Source organism: Aulonocara sp. 'chitande type north' Nkhata Bay, linkage group LG3 (assembly GCF_057382095.1).
Source record: "Aulonocara sp. 'chitande type north' Nkhata Bay isolate Kocher_YH1m ecotype deep benthic linkage group LG3, A_spYH_male_GT1.1, whole genome shotgun sequence".
Lineage (NCBI taxonomy): Eukaryota > Metazoa > Chordata > Actinopteri > Cichliformes > Cichlidae > Aulonocara > Aulonocara sp. 'chitande type north' Nkhata Bay.
In genome coordinates this window covers 47,925,534-47,946,293 of record NC_141346.1, presented here as the reverse complement: position 1 = coordinate 47,946,293, position 20,760 = coordinate 47,925,534, and the positions used below count along the sequence as shown (strand labels likewise).

At 42.6% G+C, this 20,760-nt stretch overlaps 2 protein-coding genes and 1 non-coding gene across 3 annotated transcripts; all 3 read left to right on the top strand.

Moving 5' to 3' along the window:
• Positions 1-181: 181 nt before the first annotated feature.
• Positions 182-10,706, top strand: plaa (phospholipase A2-activating protein). Its single transcript, XM_086284004.1, has 14 exons — positions 182-412; positions 805-998; positions 1,114-1,214; positions 1,321-1,441; positions 1,729-1,896; positions 2,066-2,201; positions 2,405-2,574; positions 2,659-2,810; positions 2,899-3,118; positions 3,250-3,315; positions 3,398-3,469; positions 9,488-9,592; positions 9,746-9,916; positions 10,021-10,706. The coding sequence occupies exons 1-14, from the start codon at positions 264-266 to the stop codon at positions 10,587-10,589; spliced, it is 2,394 nt and encodes a 797-aa protein (XP_086140130.1). The 5' UTR covers positions 182-263; the 3' UTR covers positions 10,590-10,706.
• A 987-nt stretch (positions 10,707-11,693) lies between these two features.
• On the top strand, positions 11,694-19,649 carry haus6 (HAUS augmin-like complex, subunit 6). Its single transcript, XM_086283982.1, has 16 exons — positions 11,694-12,217; positions 12,369-12,464; positions 12,566-12,644; positions 13,431-13,563; positions 13,722-13,866; positions 15,591-15,653; positions 15,729-15,789; positions 15,968-16,141; positions 16,443-16,630; positions 17,014-17,143; positions 17,311-17,413; positions 17,505-17,568; positions 17,928-18,069; positions 18,207-18,305; positions 18,463-18,598; positions 18,697-19,649. The coding sequence occupies exons 1-16, from the start codon at positions 12,075-12,077 to the stop codon at positions 19,404-19,406; spliced, it is 2,466 nt and encodes an 821-aa protein (XP_086140108.1). The 5' UTR covers positions 11,694-12,074; the 3' UTR covers positions 19,407-19,649.
• Positions 17,626-17,756, top strand: LOC147335928 (small Cajal body-specific RNA 8). Its single transcript, XR_015128676.1, has one exon.
• Positions 19,650-20,760: the final 1,111 nt, after the last annotated feature.

Here is a 20,760-nt window from a genome sequence, read left to right as displayed (position 1 = left end):
ACTGTGGTCAATACATTTTGATAAAATATAATCGAAAATACAAACCTAAAATACAGTTGGAAAAACACTACTCTAATGTTAATGTTATAAACGTAAGACAATTTATATTCAACACAAATAATTAAACATTAGTTTGAAAGGTGCGCCACTCCTAATAATGACGTAATTCAACTTCCGCTAGCAATAGCGGCTGGTGTTTGTTGACAGCGACGCCGCATAGCTTAACAGTGCCACAGTAGTTTCATTGTGCTGTTGGAGCAAAAATGGCATCATTCAATTCGTACAAACTCAGGTGTTCAATCCCGGGCCACGAGATGGACGTCAGGGGACTCGCCGCTACTGTTTTTCCAGAGGGAGCGTTCGTGTCTGTGTCCAGAGACCGGACCGGAAGAGTCTGGGTACCAAACTCAAGGTAGCTAGCGCTAGCTTGCTGCTCAGAAACTGCTGCCTGGCTACGATTAATTTCAGGGTACAAGTCACTCTGCGCAAAGAGATTGACTTGTCCGGACAAGAAAAGTGTCAAGCCAAATCACGCCTTACTGAATATTTTACTATTTCTGATTTCATATGTATAAAAATGGTTAGTAGCTAAGTTAGCCAAAAAGCACAGTGCTAACGTTTGCTCAAATTAGCTTTGTCATTCATTCAGCTGCAACTGTTCTTTTACGAAACACGAAAGTGAAACAGATTCGGAGTGCTTATTTTTGTTAATTTGCCTATCCTTCTTACAGATTAGAGCCAAAGGGACCTAACTTCTTCCCTCAGTAATCATTGTTAACTTTCGTCTTGTTCTCCCTCTGACAGCTCAGACAAAGGCTTCACAGAGATGCACTCTATGTCTGGACACTCAAATTTTGTATCCTGTGTATGCATCATCGCACCCAGTGAAACATACCCTCGGGGACTTGTTGCTACAGGCGGGAACGATAATAATATTTGTGTTTTCTCACTGGATCGACCGCAGCCCCTCTTCACTCTCAAGGGTCACAAAAATACAGGTGAGTTGTGCTGTCCTCGCTGTTTGGATTTTTGTAGTAGTGAGGATTAACTGGTTGCTGTGTTACTCGTCACAGTGTTTCTGGTTCCTGGCTTTCTAACTTTAAACCTCCACAGTTTGCACTCTGTCGTCTGGGAAGTTTGGGACACTTTTGAGTGGTTCCTGGGACACTACAGCCAAAGTCTGGCTCAATGAGAAGTGCATGATGACCTTGCAGGTACGTGGTCCTCTACGCTTTTCAGCTTGCTTGGATGGTGATTAGTGTCTCCATTGTTTTGAAAAAATTGACAGAACATGTTTTGTGCTTGTTAATTTTGTTTCAGGGCCACACTGCAGCGGTGTGGGCAGTGGCTATTTTACCTGAACAAGGCCTTATGCTGTCGGGATCAGCAGATAAGACCATAAAGCTTTGGAAAGCAGGACGATGTGAGAAGACGTTTACAGGTGAGGATATGCAGGTGTATATTGGACATGGGTTTGTTTTTTTTTGTTTTGTTTTTTAATCTTTTTTTGGGGGGGGGGGGGGGGGTGCGTGTGTATACAAAAAGTAGACTGGCTGATGAGTAGCATGATTGGTTGTCTGTCTTTGATTATGTGGTTAATAATATAAACCAACAGTATTGTAGGATATGGGACAAAGCCATAACTTTGTCAAAGTAAAAATTTAAATTGGTAGCTGCATATTTTTTAGGGTTAAGTTATGGTTAAAAAAATATTCCCTTCCATTATAGGTCATGAGGACTGTGTGAGAGACCTGGCGGTGATCAGCAACACTGAGTTCTTCTCGTGTAGCAATGACACAAGTATCAGAAGGTGGCTGGTGACAGGCGAATGCGTACAGGTCTACTACAGCCACACCAACTTCATCTACAGCTTAGCTGTCTTCCCCAATAGCCAAGGTTTGTTGATTGTATCAATATTTAAAAACAAGGGATAGAACTGAGAGACTTGAAACCAGCAGTCAGTGATGCTCTTCTGTGGTTTATTCAGCCGGCTTCCATTTTCATACTCTGAGATGGTACCTACTTCCTACACCCTGCCCTCACCCTTTTTTTTTTTTTCTCTTAGATTTTATAAGCACAGGGGAGGACCGGAGTCTGAGGATATGGAGGCAAGGAGAGTGCTCTCAGACCATCCGCCTGCCTGCTCAGTCTGTGTGGTGCTGCTGTATTTTACCTAATGGTGACATAGTAGTCGGAGCCAGGTAATAGAGCTGCTTTTGGCATGTTAATATGCAGTCAGGTCATAGTGATTTCCTTGATCATGTTACACCATAAATATTTAAAAGCCCATTAAAGACAGTGTTCGCTGTCCTCATTCGTCGCATCTCTCCTGCATTCAAACAAATGTTGAATGAAGCAGTAAGTAGTTCTGTGGCTAAACCAGAAGCTTCTCCTCTGCCCACAGCGATGGCATTATCCGCGTGTTTACGGAAGCTGAGGACCGCATGGCTAGTGCAGAAGACCTGCAGGCCTTTGAGGATGAACTTTCCAAAGCCACTATTGACCCCAAGACCGGGGATCTTGGTGACATCAAACTGGAGGATCTTCCTGGAAGAGAACACCTGAACGAGCCTGGTAATGCAGCAGTCTGCTATTTATTTTGTCATATAAAACGGTGAAGCTGTTCTCTGTGCATCAGGGTGGTTTTGTTTACAACAGGGAATCGCGATGGACAGACACGGTTGATCAAAGATGGACAGAAGGTGGAGGCATATCAGTGGAGCGTCAGTGATGGCCGCTGGATGAAAATTGGAGATGTGGTCGGAGGCTCAAACCAACAGACCTCCAAGAGTGTCATGTATGAAGGAAAGGTGAGGCTACAAGCTCAGAGTTAGTAAGCGGGACGTCGCATATGAGCTGTCATTAATGTCCGTTCCCCCCCCCCCAATCTGCGTGCAGGAGTATGATTACGTGTTCAGCATTGATGTGAATGAGGGAGGGCCATCCATGAAGCTGCCTTACAATGTGACAGACGACCCCTGGCTGACAGCGCACAACTTTCTGCAGAAGAATGACCTCAGCCCCATGTTCCTCGACCAGGTTGCCAATTTTATCATTGAGAACACCAAAGGGCACGTGGTGGGACCAGCCCAGCCCGCTGGTGGTGACCCCTTCACTGGTGAGGTCCAAAAGATGGATACTGCTGCTGGCTTCTTTGCTTTCTTTGCTGTACATTTAGATTAATTTCACTGGAACGATTAAGGGATCTTAGATTGAATGTATAATGTGTTTCGCCTCTTTATTTGACAGGAGGAGCTCGCTATATCCCTGGTTCTTCCAGTGATACTGCAGGATTTGGAGCTGATCCTTTTACAGGTATAGTTTGTTTACTCAGAGGTGTTCATAGTCTGAACTTGACCTGTAAGTGCAGTTTCACAGCTGTGTTTTTTCTTCACAGGCACTGGTCGCTACATCCCAGGATCAGGCCCAAACCCAGGTGCTCCTGTTGGTGTAGCGGATCCCTTCACAGGTAACTTGGTATCGAAAGGAGCAATTGGGACTTGTGAGATACAAATCCCAGTGGTACCTTTCTATGGAGTTATGAGGCCTTTCTCTCTCTCTCTCTCTTTTTTTTTTTTTTTGCCTTTAACCAAATGGCTCCAGGACTGCACTAAATTATCGTTTTTTAAGTGTCCAAAACAGCAGTGTTTGTTGTTATAGTCACAGTAAAAATCTTTACTGGGAAAAAGATGGTGGAAGTCCTGAATGAAACTAGCTTTTCAACAAGCTCTAGCGTAAAGAAAAGGGAACTTTGCAGCTGCTCCCATCCACCACTGTTTATCTTACACAGTGAAAAGCTACAGAAGTTAAAATAAAAGTGTGTTTAAGCAGATTAGCTGTTAACTTAATCTGATGTGATGTTTAAATCAAGCAGCTTACTGAAGGCTGTCATCAGCCGTCCTGCTTTCTGTCACAGCAGCTAGCACGCGGCAATCTAAAGTGTACCATTATTTCAAGGCTTTAGTAACATTATTTTGTACATTTAGATTCATATAAAAAGGTTGGCCATTGAATGAATATTGGCATTAATTATTAACATTTACACTAGGGCTGCTCAATTAACGAATTTTAATCACGATTACGATCTGGGCTTTCAACGATTATTAAAAATGACTGACTGATTATTAGCCCCTCCCTCGTGCTTTACTCTCGCGCTGCTCCGTGTGGCAAATCCAGCGCACCGCTCTGCATTTCGAACACGCATCACAAAAATTAAGAGGACCCAAGGGAAGCTCGGAAAGCTAAGCAGAAGTTATTTGGAGAGGAGAGTGACTGCCATTGGTTGAAAAGAGAGGTAAAAAAAACTTCAGTGGTGTGGAAACATTGTGGGTTTGCGGAGTCAGACGTGGATCAAGTAGACATAGTGTGTAAACTTTGCTACAGTGTCATAGCTGCACCACAGAGCTACACTGCCAAGTTCACTAAACATAGATGTTTACATTTTTCATTTATTTTTTATATTGCAAACATTTGCACTGTTATCAGTATTTGCACAGTATTTTATATTATTTTTTAAAGTCATTATTCAATACATTGTTATTGTTAACCCTTTAAATCCCTGTAGAACCATAACCGCGTAAGCTAGCGCAATAATTTATTTTGCATATGAAACCAGAGGAGTTGTACTTACATCTTATGCCATCAGCTTGTCCTAGGTCACAGTTTCCTTCCACATATAACTTTGCAAAAATTGCATAAAAAGCGCTTGCAGGAACAAAAACATAATATTCCAGCTGTTCGTAACACTTCCCACAATGATAAAGATGTCAATGCGAACTATCGCATGTCCGCCATTTCCTGTCCGAAACCGGAAGTGACGTCATTTTTTGCGGAAAATGTAGTTTTTTACTTTTACCTTAAAAGCCTATACTGGTGTTTTTATAAGTCATGTTTGACTCTATACTTTTCTGAATAGTTTCTGGGATGCTTAAAACTCGAATTGCACTGCTGGAAATAGTTTATTTTGATGCACCTGCTGTTTCCTTTGCAAATTTGCATCATAGGATTGTTTTTTGTTTTTCCTGCAGTATATAAAAATTGCTATATCTCCAAAATAAATCTATGAAGACACTCAAAATAAATTTTCTGTGGTGGGAAACTATTTTTTGCAACTTTTTTGTATTTAAAGTTTTGAGGGATAAACCTCTTAAATTTCCCCATAAATAAATAAATAAATATATATATATAAATAAATATATATATATATATATATATATATATATATATATATATATATATATATATATATATATATATATATATATATATATATATATATATATATATATATATAGCAGCTGGATAGCGGAGCAGCTGGATAGCGTAGTGGTTAAACTACACGCCTTTGGAGCAGAGGATCGCAAGTTCGATTCCTGCCTGGGGCGTCTGTATCCAGTAAGGGTCCTAAGGCTAGACCCCCTATGCTAAGCAAGCCTACCGCAGACATGAGCGAGACAGATAAATATGAAGGCATGCCGGCTCGGACGTCGCCCGGATCAACAAGGTCCGCGTCAGGTGTTGAGGAACCAGGGCACCCTGACGAAAAGTGGGCTACTGGAACAAGAAGGCATCGGTGGGCAAGGGACGAAAACAGGGCGTTGTTGGAATGCTACTACGCAAGTAACCCCGGCGGAAGGGGCTACATGAATAGGATGAGGGACCTATGGATTCTTCGATACCCAACATCCACAATGACGGCGAAACAACTAGTAGCTCAGTGTTCCAACATTCGAAAGAAGGGACTGCTCTCACAGCTAGAGATTGACGAGGTACAACACAAATGCTACGGCAAGGAGGAGTCAGGACGCCAGGTCAGGGGGGAGATATCATCACCCCCACCCGAGATTGGGTACATAGCCCCAAGTGCGATAGGAGAAGGATCGTTGAGTGCGAGAGGAACTGACCTGAAAAATAGGATCATGGCCAAGCTTGAAACCTGGATCCCCCGTAGCCGGTTACCAAGATTACGTGAAGTACCCTCAGAAGGTCTGCTAGATGATGTTAATGCAGCACTACGGGCAATACCTACAACCACGATTACCGACACTAACAAGCTGATCTACAATACGGCAGCAGTGATCAGTGAGATGCTTGGCTACAAGTTGAACAGCCACAAGGGGCAGTACCCTCCATGGAGAAGGAGGCTAGAGGGCAAGATCAAAGTAGCACGGAGGGAGGTTAGCCAACTAACGGAGTTGCAGAAAGGTGCGACAAATAAGGTGCCTAAGAAATACAGCAAGTTGTCCATACCTGAGGCCTTGGAAACTGCCAAGCAAAGACTCACAGCCTTGGCCAGCCGCTTGAGGAGGTACACCAGAGAGATAGAAGGCAGGAGAATAAACCAGCTGTTCTCCACAGAACCAGCAAAGGTGTACTCTCAGTGGCAAGGGAACAATAAGAGAACAGCACCACCAAGGCTGGAGACGGAGCAATACTGGAAGAGCATATGGGAGAAGGATGCAACCCATAACGGCAATGCTCAGTGGCTAGAGGATCTGAGGGCAGACCACAGCGACCTCCCTGAACAGGGTCCAGTAACCATCACAGTGGCAGATATCCAAGAAAGGGTCTCCAGTATGAAGAGTTGGACAGCACCAGGGCCCGACATGGTTCACGCCTACTGGCTGAAGAAGCTGACTGCACTCCACGAGCGTCTGGCAGCACAAATGAACCAGCTGCTAGTTAACGAAAGACACCCGGAATGGCTAACTGAAGGCCGGACGGTCCTGATCCCCAAGGACCCCAAGAAGGGACCGGTCCCCTCCAACTACCGACCAATAACCTGCCTCAGTACTACATGGAAGCTCCTGTCAGGCATCATATCGGCTAAGATGAACAGGCACATGGGTCAATACATGAGCGGGACACAGAAAGGAATTGGCAAGAATACCAGAGGTGCAAAACACCAGCTACTGGTAGACAGAACAATCAGCCGAGACTGCAAGACCAGACTGACCAACCTGTGCACTGCCTGGATTGATTACAAGAAGGCCTATGACTCAATGCCCCACAGCTGGATACTGGAATGCCTAGAATTGTACAAGATCAATGGGACCCTAAGAGCCTTCATCAGGAACTCAATGGGGATGTGGCGTACAACACTAGAGGCCAACTCCAAGCCCATAGCACAAGTTACCATCAAGTGCGGGATCTACCAAGGAGATGCTCTGTCCCCACTGCTGTTCTGCATAGGCCTGAACCCCCTCAGTGAGATCATTAACAAGACTGGCTACGGATACCGACTACGGAACGGAGCAGTTGTCAGCCACCTCCTGTACATGGATGACATCAAGCTGTATGCCAAGAGTGAACGAGACATCGATTCACTGATCCACACTACCAGGCTATACAGCAATGACATTGGAATGTCGTTCGGACTGGAGAAGTGTAGTCGGATGGTAACAAAGAGAGGGAAGGTAGTCAGAACTGAGGGGATTGAACTACCAGAAGGCAACATTGCAGACATAGAGGACAGTTACAAGTACCTGGGGATCCCGCAGGCAAATGGGAACCATGAAGAGGCCGCTAGAAAGGCTGCAACCACCAAGTACCTGCAGAGGGTCAGGCAAGTCCTGAGGAGTCAGCTGAATGGTAAGAACAAGATCCGGGCCATCAACACATACGCCCTGCCCGTGATCAGGTACCCTGCTGGGGTAATAAACTGGCCAAAGGAGGAGATAGAAGCCACTGACATAAAGACAAGAAAGCTCCTGACCATGCATGGAGGGTTTCACCCCAAGTCCAGCACCCTGAGGCTGTACGCTAAGCGGAAGGAAGGGGGCCGGGGACTGGTGAGTGTCAGCACCACAGTCCAGGATGAGACAAGGAACATCCAAGAATACATTGGGAAGATGGCCCCAACTGACCGAGTGCTCAGTGAATACCTCAGGCAGCAGAAACCCAAGAAAGAGGAGGGAGACGAGGAACCATCATGGAAGGACAGGCCCCTGCATGGTATGTACCACCGGCAGATAGAGGAGGTGGCTGATATCCAGAAATCCTACCAGTGGCTGGACAAAGCTGGACTGAAAGACAGCACAGAGGCACTAATCATGGCAGCACAAGAACAAGCTCTGAGTACAAGATCCATAGAGGCTGGGGTCTATCACACCAGGCAAGACCCCAGGTGCAGGCTGTGTAAAGATGCCCCAGAGACTATCCAGCACATAACAGCAGGGTGCAAGATGCTAGCAGGCAAGGCATACATGGAACGCCATAACCAAGTGGCCGGCATAGTGTACAGGAACATCTGTGCCGAGTATAACCTAGAAGTCCCGAGGTCAAAATGGGAGATGCCCCCAAGGGTGGTGGAGAATGACCGAGCTAAGATCCTGTGGGACTTCCAGATACAGACGGACAAAATGGTGGTGGCTAACCAACCGGACATAGTGGTGGTAGACAAACAGAAGAAGACAGCCGTAGTGATCGATGTAGCGGTTCCCAATGACAGCAATATCAGGAAGAAGGAACACGAGAAGCTGGAGAAATACCAAGGGCTCAGAGAAGAGCTCGAGAGGATGTGGAGGGTGAAGGTAACGGTGGTCCCCGTGGTAATCGGAGCACTAGGTGCGGTGACTCCCAAGCTAGGCGAGTGGCTCCAGCAGATCCCGGGAAAAACATCGGAGATCTCTGTCCAGAAGAGCGCAGTCCTGGGAACAGCTAAGATACTGCGCAGGACCCTCAAGCTCCCAGGCCTCTGGTAGAGGACCCGAGCTTGAAGGATAAACCGCCCGCAGGGGCGTGCTGGGTGTTTTTATATATATATATATAAAACAAAAACGATTGTCAATTTTTTTTGTAGTTTATTGCACTTTTTTGCAATTGATGTAATTACTATGGATTTAATGCATACATATTATTAAAATATGGGCTACAACAGTTGTATTGATGTATAGCAACTTGAAATGCTCCCAAAAATGGCACTACAGCATGTAAAAAAATAAATAAATAAATAAAAATATAACCTCTGGCGGACTTGGTTCTATGGTAGGTCTTAAAGGGTTAAATAAATATCGTCAAATAATCGAGATCTCAATTTCAGTGAAAATAATCGTGATTATCATTTTTGCCATAATCGAGCAGCCCTAATTTACACCATCATAGCATTTATTTTCTGCAGTAGGAAACGTTGCATCAAAGCACAGAGCAGACCTCTGAGAATGCTGACATGCTCGCTTTTCTTCTTTGCAGCTGGCACATTCTTCTTTAAAGACTCACACACACTCATTCATTCACAAGCAATTTAAACACATACACGGGAACACACAGCATGCTTGCCTCATTCATGAGATGAGGCAATAGTGTCAAACTTTTTTTGTTTGCCTCCTGCTGATGTTAGAAAGTCTTCTAAGAAGTTAATGCTCTCTCTCTTTTTGCCTGAGTTTAGGTTGCATGTATAACTTATTAATAGTATACTTGTCATTGTTTTCGTTTTTTGTTTTTTTTTGCATTTAATATTATTTTTCCTTTCTGTCTCCCTGCTTTGCAGGAGGTGGTGCATACTCCTCAGCAGCCTTGAGACAAACAACCAACATCTACTTTCCTAAGACTGATGGTGTGACCTTTGAGCAAGCCAACAGCTCTCAGATCATTGGTAAGCATTTCAGTGTGATTTGTTAACTCTCGCTGAATAACTTGTGCTTTAAAGTGGGTGATATTTGGAACCTTCATATATTTTAAGAATGTTTATTTTATTCTTGTCCATAACGTAGTGTAAGAAAATGTGTTTTCCACCTGTCCTTAACAGCTAAGTTGAAGGAGCTAAATGGAGGTGCCCCTCAGGAGCACAAGCTCTCTGAAGAAGTTCTGGAAAGCCTTGAGAGGCTTTTGTTGTCTGTGTGTGGACTCAACTCCTCTGAGCCTGCTCCGACCATCCAACAGATCAACCTGCTTTGGAAGGCTTCTCACTGGCCTGAAGGTAATAAAAAAGTATCCCATCCCAATTCATGTGTGTTTTAATGCTTTTTAGCTAATTTCTCTTCACTAATAAGACCCTCCCCAATCTTTCTTCATGTTTTGTAGATATTGTGTTTCCTGTCCTGGACATTATGAGGCTGGCAGTGCGCCACCCGCAGGTTAATGAGAGCCTTTGTGGAGAGGCAGAGGGTGTACAACTGTGCAACCACCTCCTGAACCTAATGAGGCCCGAGGGGCGTCCTGCCAACCAGATGCTGGCACTGCGGACTCTGTGTAATTGCTTCAGTGGCAGGCATGGCCGAGCCCTCCTCATGGCCCAGCGTGAAACGGTGCTATCACGTGCTGCTGACCTGGCCACCGTCTGCAATAAGAACATCCATATTGCCCTGGCCACTCTGGTGCTTAACTACGCTGGCTGTCTCCATCTCCAGCCTGACCTTGAGGCCAAGGCCCAGTGCCTATCTGTGGCCAGTAGAGCCCTGGAGACAGTACAAGACAAGGAGGCTGTATTTAGGCTGCTGGTAGCCTTGGGAACCACAGTGGCCTCAGATCAAACAGCCCAGGATCTGGCTCGCTCGTTGGGAGTCAGCTCTCAGATTTCCAAGTACTCATCAGTGTCTGATCCATCGAAGGTGGGAGAGTGTTGCCAGCTGCTTTTAAAAGAACTACAATGATATGAATGATTTAGACAAAAAAAGAGCACTTGTTTCTATTACTCTGTTCTACTTAACCAGTTGTGGTGGAGATCTAAATAATTGTATGTTCCACAATAAAAGAAGGACAAGTGAAAATTTGCCATACGCTGACTCTGTTTTTATTACTGCAACACCTCTCCAAAGCCTTTTGACTGATTTATTTTTTAAAGTATGTGGTTAACAGTGTATGACTGATTTACACTGTAGAAAACAGTTTGCTGTGTAAAGTTACATCTCGATTGATCCATTTTCTGCTTCTTATCTGAGTCTAAGCAGACATATCCAGGCCTCCCTGTCCGCGGTGTCTCAACTGACTCAAAAGCTGTGACAGATAATGTGACGTGATGTCATTGTGTCCAATAAAAGAGCAAAAGCATTTATTTGAAGCTAACAGGACTGAATAAAGTTACGCAACAAAAAGCCATGAAATGTCAATAGTGTTGTCACGTTTGCACTCAGGAGCACTTAAATATCTTATTTAAAAAACAAAAGTTTTTTATATCAGGAAACACTGATGACCCAACCACATCCAGTGGGTGCCTTGCAACACACACAAAAGACCTGCCAGTCCTGCAACCAAATACTTCAGCTTTTTCCAGGATAACATCAAGCTCTTCAAGCTGGAGAAATATGCTGGGTTTGCTGCAAGACCTCATCTTGTTTGAACAAGACAAACGGAACTAAGGGCAGAGTTAGGTGAAGCACTTGTGGATGTTATGATTGCTGGACTTTGACCTGTGTACAATCCTAATAACCCAAGCAACTATGGGTAAAATACGGGATTTCTAGTATACTTAAGCTATAAGCTGCTTTTTAGGTGGAAGACTTAGCTGGTAATATCACACGTGGTTTTCTAGAAACACTGTCTTCCCAGTGAAATCTAAACCAGTAATAGCTTAGGAAATTTTTAGAGCATAGTACAGCTGCTCTTGCCAAAGTCCAATAAAACTTTGTATCTGTCAGGGCTACGCCTTTATATGTCAAATTTACCTTCGACAAAAACTGCAAAAAATATAGTTACTTATAGTGAAAAATACAATAAGAAGAAGCACGTTAAAATAGTGAGTTTTTTTTGTTTTTTAAATTTCCAATGGGAATCCCGTGCGTCGCTACCTTCGCTAACCGGAAGTAATTTAAAACATCCGGGTAATCTTTAGAAAAATTGGCGGTTTGTGTCCTTGCGTTACCTTTTTTTGTTTTCCAGTTCTCAGTGGACTATGAAATGTGTGAAATGTATATTAACAAACGTCAACGTGGATTTAACGTCAGCGGCAGCCTCTCTTATAATGTAACTGTTTCCTGGCAGTGTTTGTTATTGTGAATGGGCCTTGTTGGCGTAAGTTAGCGAAGAGTAAACGTCGTTGCTAGCAGGGAGGCTAGCGGACTAGCGGTTTTCTGTTTGCCAGTCTGGAGCTTTGAATTCGCCTCCGGACACAATCACGGTGCTTCTTACTCCTCTGAATAATGGCCAATCCTGCACTATTGCAGAAGAAGAATGGACAGTATTTGTGGTTCTCTCTTCTTGGGCTGGGATTTCAACCGGACGTTGCAGTGTCGTCAATCGCTGGCAAAACCAATATTAATGCTAAACACATCATCATGGGGCCGTGAGTTTGCTTTTCATGTCTTTATGAATAATACTAGCTATTTCTTACTGTGCGAAATGTCGCTACTTTAACTTTGCCTTGAATGTACGTTGCCATTCACTCTCCCTGGAGCGTAAGCGTTTCCTGCTAAGTTTAGTTTTATGTCCCACAGGAACATATTTGACAAACCCAACAAAGATGCTTTTTACATAGTGACCCATTTCCTGCTGGAGAAACTCAACCGGACACGGTTTCATGAGGCATATAGGTAAAGACAATTATAACCAGTCTTGTATGCTCAGATAGATGATTCATTGTCTTCGCCAGTATTTGTTTTTAATCTCTTCTCATTTATCCTTGGGTTTTCAGGCACTGCTGGCCAGTTTTAAACCCAAAAGCAGACGCCGAGTTCCGCAAAGTTACCTGCGCTTGGCTGCGAGAAATCATGGTGAGAATCAAAAGAATAAAAGAAATTGTACGAAAGTTTAAGACTGAATTAAACAGACAGGGCACTTCTTTAAGATTTGCATTGTGCTACATTTATGTTAATCGTTGCAGACGAATAAGGCGTTTATTCAAGTGCATCTCCTTGAAGCAAAGTACAGTGTTTTATTTCATTCATTGTTCCTGCATGATGGATGGGAATAAAACTCAAAGTAAAGAGCTATGAGATCCCTCTCTTATTCCCCCCTGATTTTAGAGTAAGCACAGGTATTTTCACTTGAGAAAAATGACTGTGTGTGTGTGAATAATATATCATTTGATTAGTATGTTGACCCATTTTCTTGAAGCTTTCATTACTCACTATGTTTGCTAGACACCTATTTTTGGCCAAATGGAGTTGCCTTGGTGTTTACAGACTCTGTGTGTGCTGTATGGATACGCAGATGTGCGGGATAGGGTCGCTTTTATTGATGTTGAAGATTCACATTAGCATTGTGAAGTCCACAAACTTCACACTGTGCTGTGCGAGAACAGTTGCAATTGGCACTTGCAGACACATCATTGGATGCTAATTCTGGGAGCGTTGCTTTGCGTTCTATTGACAGAACATGCATTTTGAAAATTTCTAATGGGGAATTTCTTGAAAAGCCAAAGTTTTGTTCAAGATTACAATTTGATTAATTTTGTGGGTCGTATAGTAATCTATAATGAAACCTTTTTATTAGCAAAAACAGTTTGTATTTAGGTCGCTGACAGCCATCTGTTTGTTTGTTTTTTTGACGATGTGCAGGAAGAAACTGCAAATACTGGATCCAGAGTGGTGGCATCATTGTTTCTCTCGCCTGGAGGCCCCAAGTTTGTCAGCTTGATGCTTCATTTGGCCAAGCATGTCATGCTGCAGGAAATGAAGACCTTTGCTACAGGTAGGTCTTGTGTAGCCTCTCGAATCTACAATCCCTAAAGTTTAAAGTGACAGAATTAAACATGACTTCTGTTCTCCTATTAATCTCATCTGCCATGGACCTGGCTTGCAAAGATGCCAACCAAATGATGACGTGATCTTGAACATTATTGTTGTCAGATGGCAGCTGGGTACCTGAGGCGGCGGCAATGTCGGCTTCGACGTCGAACTTGGCAATTAAGAGGTTCAATCTGGTCCGTGCCAGATTTTTGAAAACTGCAGTGGAACAGGATCGTTTTCTCCATGAATACCAGAGACGGGCCCAGTAAGTGCACTTTTGGTTTAAGCAGCTTTACAGAGTTGTAAAGTATATATATTTTTTGAAATGTCACCAAACTAAGAAGTTTTAGCTTTTTACCAAAATAAAATAATCAGGACTTGTATATAATTAAGAAAGGAAAAAAATGTGTGACTTAATTTATTCAAGTCTATGGGTTTGTTTTTCAAATGCCAAAAAATATACATGCTGCCATTTTTATGCCCCGGTGGGTATTGAAGTGAAAGGGGTCGTGGAAGACCTAAAATATAACCTTTAACATAATGGTAAACACAATAAGACAGAACAAAATGACTACATCAGGTAATAATTGCTCAGAACAGAGTACAGTTAAAATAGTAACAAGTTAAACAGTTCAATTACTAAAACTTGCTGTGAAATACAATAAAGTGCTTACTAAGTAAATGCCTAACAAATAAATTCAGGTATTGTGGTGTGAGGATTCCTGTATCAGGCTTTGTTGAAGCAGAACAGAAGATGTTAGAGAAGTACAAGGTATCAAGAAAAATGTAATAAATGTTTACTTAGTATAATGATATAAATGTACAGAAAATAAACTTCCTGTCACTTTAAATTATTTAAATTAGTATTAAATTGCAAATTGTACTAAACTAGTAAAGTCAAATAAATCTTAGTACTCCGTTTCACTGCTCTATCCAAGGATGTTTTGTCATTTCCTTATTCTATTCACTGCACTACTAAAATACAGCTGACATTTTTCCCACACTAATTTCCAAACCTAACGAGCTTGGAAAGAAAAGCAACTGGATTTCTTAAAGTTTCTTGAAGACGTTGCACCTTTCGCTGAAGAAGCTTCTTGGAGCTTCTTCAGCTCTAAGAACAAATGTTGGAGAGTAACAAAGCAAAAAATAAACACAGTGAGTGGATTGAAAGAGGAGTGAAAGAAGCGATCTATCCCCATTGTAAACGACCATCTTTGAACAGAGGTGGTGGCTTACGACACCAATTGTCTGCCATCTATAATCCAGTTTTGGGATCTCTTCTCGGATGCCTTAACGCCCACTCACATCCTGGGTAATTTGATCTCAGTAAATCACATGATAGGGTGGGGCAAGGTCTCACAATGGGAAACCCGAAACTTTGGCTGATTGTGACCCACACCCGTTTTCACACCTTTGCTCATATGATTAGGCAGATGATCAATACTGGCATCAACAACCCTCTTAGGGACACTGTGACTCTCAGGTGCTCTTAGAACAGAAGAAGCTTCTGGGATGAGAAGCCTTCAAGAACCTTAAAGAAGTCCAGACGCTTTTCTTTCCAACCTCCTTAGATTACCATGACCTGTAAGACTGAGAACCTTCACAGACAAACCTGTAAGACACAGCATTTTACTTTTAGTCTTTGTTCATTGTGTTATTTCAATTATTTTACTTGCTTCCTCTATTCTTATGTGGGTATAAATTTATGGCTGATGCTATGTATTTGTTTGTGCTTCACTTCCCTTCTGTGTGAAAGATATTTTGTAAACGACAGGCTCACTTCCGCCGAGTGTCTCAGTAACCTGTGAATGGAGGCACAGTACATCACTTCAAATGATGTGTTTCAACTCTGCTTCCTGAGCTCTGATATAGCAATGTATCCGCTGTGACTACAGCTTTGTTATGCTGAAGGTTTGAATGTAGAAATGGAAGTTAGCTTCTGCTACTTTAAAGTTGTTTTAAGTCTCTTTTTGTTTCTCTCTTGTGAAGACTTTTGGTGAAGTCTATGAGGGACATCAAAGCAGAAGGTGTCAAGTATGATGAGCTGCTTAAGTATGTATAATTTCTCTCTCAATATGCCAGATTTAATTTAAGACCCATTGAAGTAATGGAGCTGTGTCCTTTCAGGCGCTACAGCAATGATTGCACTCAGGAGAAAGGAACTTCTACAGCTGAGAAGCTCAAAAAAGTACGTAATGTTAACTTTTCAAAACGCTGGAGAGTCTTTGTACTATTTATTTAAGGAGCAACTGTGATGTGACAGTCTGTTTTCTAAATGCATTCATGTTATTTTCAGATGAGTAGAGACTCGTGTGCCGAGGTGTCTGTTTTTCTAAGTGCTCACAGATGTTCTCTGTTATCCTAAGGTGCGCTCCCTGTGGTCGGCCATTGATGGAATGTTGTCGGCCATCAAAGAGGAGCAAAGTGCTGTGGAGAGTGTCCTGAAAGGAGACGTAGATCAATACACCCTTGATGGGACTGATCAAGTTCTTAAAATTCCCCGCTGTCTGCTGGAGAGAATTGAACAGCTCCCACATCAGGTGAGTGAGAAGAGATGGATGGACTCTGGTTATTGCTTAAATACAACAGGGAAACTTCTTTGAAATCTTGTCTGTGCTTTTTCTTTTTCCCTTAACTAAAACTATACACTGTATTTGTCCCTTATGATTGATGATGATTAGGCATTTCGCGAGCGCACACAAAGCTACTGTCTCGAAACACTCGAGACAGCAGCTACAGAAGATGTGGAACATCTTTCAGGGCTAATATTGGTAGATTTGTGTTTCATGTATACTTTTATTTATATAATTTTTTTACATTTATTTTTTATTTTAAATCCAGTTAAGTTCTGGGAATGTGTATGAAGCCAACCAGCTGAACCTCCTCTGTGTGATGGAGCTGATGACCCACGCGGCGCAGCTCTTAAAGGAGGAACGTTGTCGGGTCTCTCACGCCCCTGTGCCCCAGCTCAACCTGCAGGAGACGTCTCGCCAGATGGCCCGTACGCTGCAGGACCTCCACCTCATCAGGTACCCATTAAGCTGTACTCGCTTGATAGTGCACACTTCTACCTGAGCTGATTAATTCCCCTTTGTTCTTCTTCCTCCTGCTGTTCCCTTTAGGGGTCGTCATCTACCTCCATGTCACCCTATCCCTAGCATCTTCTTCTGTCACACCAACCCTCTGCATGTCCTCCTTCACGACACCAATCTTCCCATTTTTCTCCTTCCTGGCAGCTCCATATTCAACCTGATATTTCCACTATTCCTCCTGTTGCACCCGCATTATCTGTAAATCCAAGTTTCTGGATGCTTGTCGTTTGGAAAATGCTGCGTTAATAGATTTGTGGTAATAACTGTTAACATTTCTTCTTTTAATAACTACAAATGTGTCCTTTAATCTCAACTCCCAGGCAGAAGATTTCTAAGGAAAAAATCCCTGAAGTCAGGAGTGCCATTCAGGATTTGGAGGCAGAGTGGGACAAGAAGTGGATGGACACTCTGAAAGAAACACCCCTAGTCTCTTTTCTGAATGAAGATCCTGTGAGTGGTTGCTTGATTTTTTTTGTTTTTTTTATTTTTATATATACATGCATCACACCACACAGGCACTTATTTTAAATTAAGTTATTGTACTGTGAAAAATGACACGAAGACATTCTATTGTTAATGTTGCTTGGAGCTTATGTGCCCGCCCACTTCCTCCTCAGGCTCTTGGCTTCCTCTCACCAATGGCTCCACTGTCTTTTGAGCCGGCGGCTGAAGCGAGTTATAAAAGCAGTGTGTTCTCCCAGTACCCTGCTAAACTTCTTGGTGAGCGGAATCGGATTATAATAAAGTTTTTATGAAGGTGTAACGTTTAAATTTTGTTTTTAATTAGCATTTATTTGTTTTCCCCCCTCAGAGGAGAAGCACTTGGAGAGAGGATCACAGGATGACGTCAAGATAAATTTTTCCAACCTTAAAAGGTAATATTATCAGGGATATTTGAACTTCATGACAGCATTATTCCTTTTGCTTTCTGCTGGGAGGCAGATACCTGGGCAGTCCTGAGCAGTGCTCTGCCTGTCACCAGTCCTCCCTAGAACATCCCTGCTCTCTGATGACCGCGGCGAATTGAGAGAAATCGCCACGGACAGATACGGAGCAGACACTTTATTTCTGTATAAATATGATGATAGAACAGCATGACGTGAATGAGCTTAACCTTGTTAACCTGGAGCATGTAGTGAAGTACCTACCTATACCACAAATTGATTACTTTTATATCAAAAGATGTGATGCGCAAATGTGTTTGGAATAATTAAGCACTTTCTTATCCAAACAGCACTTTACCGGTGACAGTCGAGAGGCCCGAAAGTCCTGTTGTCAAGACTGAAATGACACGAGCGAATACCTCTCTGGACTGGCTTTTTGACACGCCCCCATCTCCTCCTCCTCAAAGAGCTGCACCACGATCATCACCTCAGGCAAGTGTCATATTTCACATTTTCTCTGTTTTCAAAGTTAGTTTCATATTTACTGAATTCTGTTCTTGAAACAATGGTACACTTGTTCCACTAATATTTAAATAAATGAATACATAAAATCAATGTTTGTGCATCAGGTGAGTGTGAGGAAGATGACCCATACTGATTGGAAGGTGACTCCCTTGAGGACAAAGACTCAGATATTAAACATGGAATATGACAACCTTGCTGATCAGGTATTTTAAAGATTCTCAACTAAACTACTGAAATCTGTAGTAAATGCTGTATAACTGAGAATTTCATGAGGGTTCATACGTCTAAAAAGGGGCATAGCGATTGTTGAAAACAAGATTTTCTGATTCATTGTTGACATTTGTGTGCACGTGGTGTTAGTTTGCAGATGCTGTAACTACAGCCGCTCCTTCAGAGGGCAGGGTTAAAGGTTTGGAGCTGGAGGCTCTTCTCAGCAGTCTTCAAAGAGATCCCTTCTCTGCTCGTAAGCAGCTGCCACGTACCCCTGAAAGCTTGAGTAAGTGCTAAAATATAGGACCTGACATTCAAAAGCTTCCCTTAATGTGTTCCTTTACCTAATAAAATGGCTTTTGTCCTGGCTATTTCTTCCCAAAGTTATGGATGTCAAAAGCTCCTGGCGTAAGGCAGTCGAGGAAGACAAAGTGAAAAAAAATCAGCCTCCTGCTGAGTTTAATGACAGCATAATAGAGCAACTCACCCCGGTCAGTGAGCACCACGATGGGTCGCCAAGCTCAGAGTCCCCAGGTTCCGACACGACCACCCAGACTGTCCCATCGGCTGTCAGGAGCCACAGCAGCCCTCCAGTCTGCCAGCAGGGGGCCTTGCCCAAGTCCATTCTTGCATGGGACACCTTCATCACAGAGGCCCACGACAGCCCAGGTGGCACAGGCAGCAGTGTGGTCCACTTCAGCCTCGACCAAGAAACTCTGCCAGAAATTCCAGGGTGCGACAGTCTGCTCAGCCTCGATGACGAAGAGATGAAAAGCGAAGACGATGACGAGCAACTGATTCCCTTACTGAAGCTCGAAGTGAAGCAGCCACCGTTAAACTGCCATCAGCATGAAGCAAGAAATGACGGCTTTTTGATGGAGGGCACGAGGACGCCCGAGTGCCTTCTGTCAGATTACACGGTTTCTGGTTTGGACAGAGACTGGTCGGAGGAGCCAGCATCATCAAAGGAAGCCACAGATACGATTTTTTCACTCGATCTAGATGCACTGAAGACCCCTTCACCTCTAAAGAAGCAGGAGTACAGGCTTCCCGAGCTGATCACATTCTCCCCAATGGATGACATGAAGTGTTAGGAAGTGTCCAAGTGTCCAGTCTTCAGCCTCCTGTTTTGGGTCTTTTTTTGTTTTTTTGTTTTTTTTAAGTAACAAATATGAGCATGTATATATTTTTTTGTTTGTTTGTTGTGTCTGTCTGTAAATCGAGATTTTTGACTAGAGTGTATTATGCCTCCCAGCAATTTACACTGCACCACTGGCTCAGTTTCCAACATGATGGAAATAAAGAATTCTCTCAAAGTGTTACTTCTCCAATAATCACTCGAAGAATTCCTTGTTTTAGTGATGTTTAAGTTTTTCCTGTTAATTGTGATGCATGGAAGGTATAAAATGAATTGATATGAAGCTACTAGTGTTTTGTTTTTCTTCGTTTTTGTTTTGTCTTTTTTTTTTTAATAGGTGTGACTTGCAGCAATTTAAGATGGGGGCGTCAAATTAAACGTGAAGCAAAGCACTGGTAAAACCGAGAAAAGGGAAGTCGGCGTGTTACTCCTTCACAATAAAAAGTTCAGCGTATGGGCACAAACATTTGACTTGAGTGGTGCTGTGTAAAATACATGAAATCCTGAATGAAACGAATTTGCCTTCATTTCCCACTAAGTTTTTTTCTCCCCTTCTATAAAGTGGGGAAGTCTATATAGAAATATGGGCATTTAGTCCCCTCCCATCCAGATGTGCTGTTTGCAGTGGGAAGCTTAAGACTGGTAACTGGATCGAAATTACTAGAGGAATGAAACTTTTTCTTTTTCCCCCAGATGGATTTGTTTAATTTAATGAAATGAAAACAATTTAGAGACAAACTATAATCTGGGATTTAAAAAATTCTTTAAAAAGATATGGGTGGGTCATTACTCAGACTTGTTTTGCACCGAAGGGACAAGTGAGGTGAAACCATACAAACACCTAGATCCTCCCATTTGTATATATTGATTTACATATTAGTGTTGCATGACAATATATTTCGGCTGCATCTGGAATTTTATAGAAGTGAAGCTGGTTGGACTATATAGCTGGAATTTCAGACTCACTTTATATTGTGGGCCTACTTTGATCTTAAGTGGATCTTAAACTGCCCTTTCAGTCAGTGTAAAGACATTTACCTAAACATTTGATCCCTGAGATGTCATAATGTTATAAAAGAAGTCCAGTAACAGTACATCTCAGTTTCTTTACATGATAAATGAGTAAAATTTAACTGCCCAGACAGTCATGTATTTATAAAAACAATGTTTTTGTTAATTTACAGGTTTAACAAACGGGTTGTTTTTAATGTGGACCTATCATAATAAAAAACAGAAATTTCTGTTGTAGCTAGTAGAAAAACTGGAGCTTTTCTGTTATTCAATTGTTGATCTATTACATAACTACGTTA

Excerpts from the sequence above, each read along its gene's own strand:
- plaa (XM_086284004.1), top strand. The coding sequence starts at position 264 with ATGGCATCATTCAATTCGTACAAACTCAGGTGTTCAATCCCGGGCCAC. Across the intron at positions 2,202-2,404 it reads GACATAGTAGTCGGAGCCAG|CGATGGCATTATCCGCGTGT; the intron begins GTAATAGAGCTG and ends CTCTGCCCACAG. Across the intron at positions 2,811-2,898 it reads GTGTCATGTATGAAGGAAAG|GAGTATGATTACGTGTTCAG; the intron begins GTGAGGCTACAA and ends ATCTGCGTGCAG.
- haus6 (XM_086283982.1), top strand. The coding sequence starts at position 12,075 with ATGGCCAATCCTGCACTATTGCAGAAGAAGAATGGACAGTATTTGTGG. Across the intron at positions 12,218-12,368 it reads AAACACATCATCATGGGGCC|GAACATATTTGACAAACCCA; the intron begins GTGAGTTTGCTT and ends TATGTCCCACAG. Across the intron at positions 16,631-17,013 it reads CAGGACCTCCACCTCATCAG|GCAGAAGATTTCTAAGGAAA; the intron begins GTACCCATTAAG and ends CTCAACTCCCAG.